Source organism: Primulina huaijiensis, unplaced genomic scaffold (genome assembly GCF_012295235.1).
Source record: "Primulina huaijiensis isolate GDHJ02 unplaced genomic scaffold, ASM1229523v2 scaffold33575, whole genome shotgun sequence".
Lineage (NCBI taxonomy): Eukaryota > Viridiplantae > Streptophyta > Magnoliopsida > Lamiales > Gesneriaceae > Primulina > Primulina huaijiensis.
The window spans coordinates 10,562-11,973 of NW_027357840.1; the positions used below are offsets into that span (position 1 = coordinate 10,562).

Genomic DNA, 1,412 nt, shown 5'->3' on the forward strand with positions numbered 1-1,412 from the left:
GTTATCAGACTAACAATTAGCTTGTTTGTTAACTCGGTCATTAGTTAGTTCTAGTCGGTTAGATAGTTAGTTAGCTTACTCAATTGATATAAATAAGAGATGTACAGACTACTACCAACTAACTCTCTCAAAATGAATAATAAAATTCATCTTCCATTCAGTGTATGCTCACCTCTGTAATATGGTATTAGAGCATTTCCGCCCAACAGTGAGATTGCGATTATCTCATCGAGCTGATATCCGGTGAGTTCATTTTCCTTCTAAAATTTCAGATCGGTGCTTTTCATTCTCAAATTTGCAATTGGAACTTCTGAATATCGGCATCTGGATCTATGGCAAACACGAATTCCTCGGCATGGAATCTGCAAATGGGGCAATCAGCTGTTGACGATCAATCGAGCCCCTACTTTCTACATCATTCTGATAATCCAGGGCTGCTCCTGGTTTCACAGCAACTCACGGGTGAAAATTTTCCGTCATGGCATCGGGCAATGACAATTGCACTCTCTGTTAAGAACAACCTGGGTTTCATTGATGGATCTATTCCCAAGCCACCAGAGACTGATCTCAACTTGACAAATGCGTGGACACAAAACAACAACATAGTCATTTCTTGGCTACTGAATTTTGTATCCAAGGAGATCTCAGCAAGCGTTCTGTTCGCGGAATCGGCTGAAGACATATGAAAGGATCTGCGGGATCGTTTTCAACAAAGCAATGCTCCCAGAATATTTCAACTACGTAGAGAATTGATCAATTTACGCCAAGATCAAGATCCGGTTGGTATTCACTTTACCAAGCTTAAAGCCATTTGGGAAGAATTAAATCAATTTCGTCCGGTTTGCAATTGTGGTAAGTGCAACTGTAATGGGGTCAAGAACATTGACAATTATGTTCAGATGGATTACGCCATGACATTCCTCATGGGTCTCAATGACTCATTTGCTCACATTAGAAGTCAAGTTCTTCTACTTGATCCTCTTCCGTCTATCAACAGAATTTTCGCTTTAGTCATACAAGAAGAGAGACAAAGGGTTGTTGGAAATCAGTCCAATTTCAATACACCCACAAACGACTTGGCATTTGCACTCAAAGGGGAGCAACACCAATCACAGTATAATAATAAACCAAGAAATAAATTTCAAAAAGGTAGACCCTATTGTACTTCTTGCAATGCTCTTGGACACACTGTGGAGACATGTTACAAGATTCATGGCTATCCACCCGGATACAAAAACAGAACCAAATATGTGAATAGAAGTTCACCTGCTCCAATAAATCAAGTGTCAGGACAGATTGCCTCATCTGGAACCCGAGACTCTCTTGATGCTTCTCCTTCAAATATCTTACAGAATTTTGATAAAAACCAGATGGAACAACTGATGGACATGTTTGTTCAACATCTTTCTGCT

At 39.9% G+C, this 1,412-nt stretch overlaps 1 protein-coding gene across 1 annotated transcript; it reads left to right on the forward strand.

Annotated features, from left to right (window-relative positions):
- Positions 1-332: 332 nt before the first annotated feature.
- On the forward strand, positions 333-686 carry LOC140968224 (uncharacterized). Its single transcript, XM_073429122.1, has one exon. The coding sequence runs from the start codon at positions 333-335 to the stop codon at positions 684-686; it is 354 nt and encodes a 117-aa protein (XP_073285223.1).
- The last annotated feature ends 726 nt before the right edge of the window (positions 687-1,412 follow it).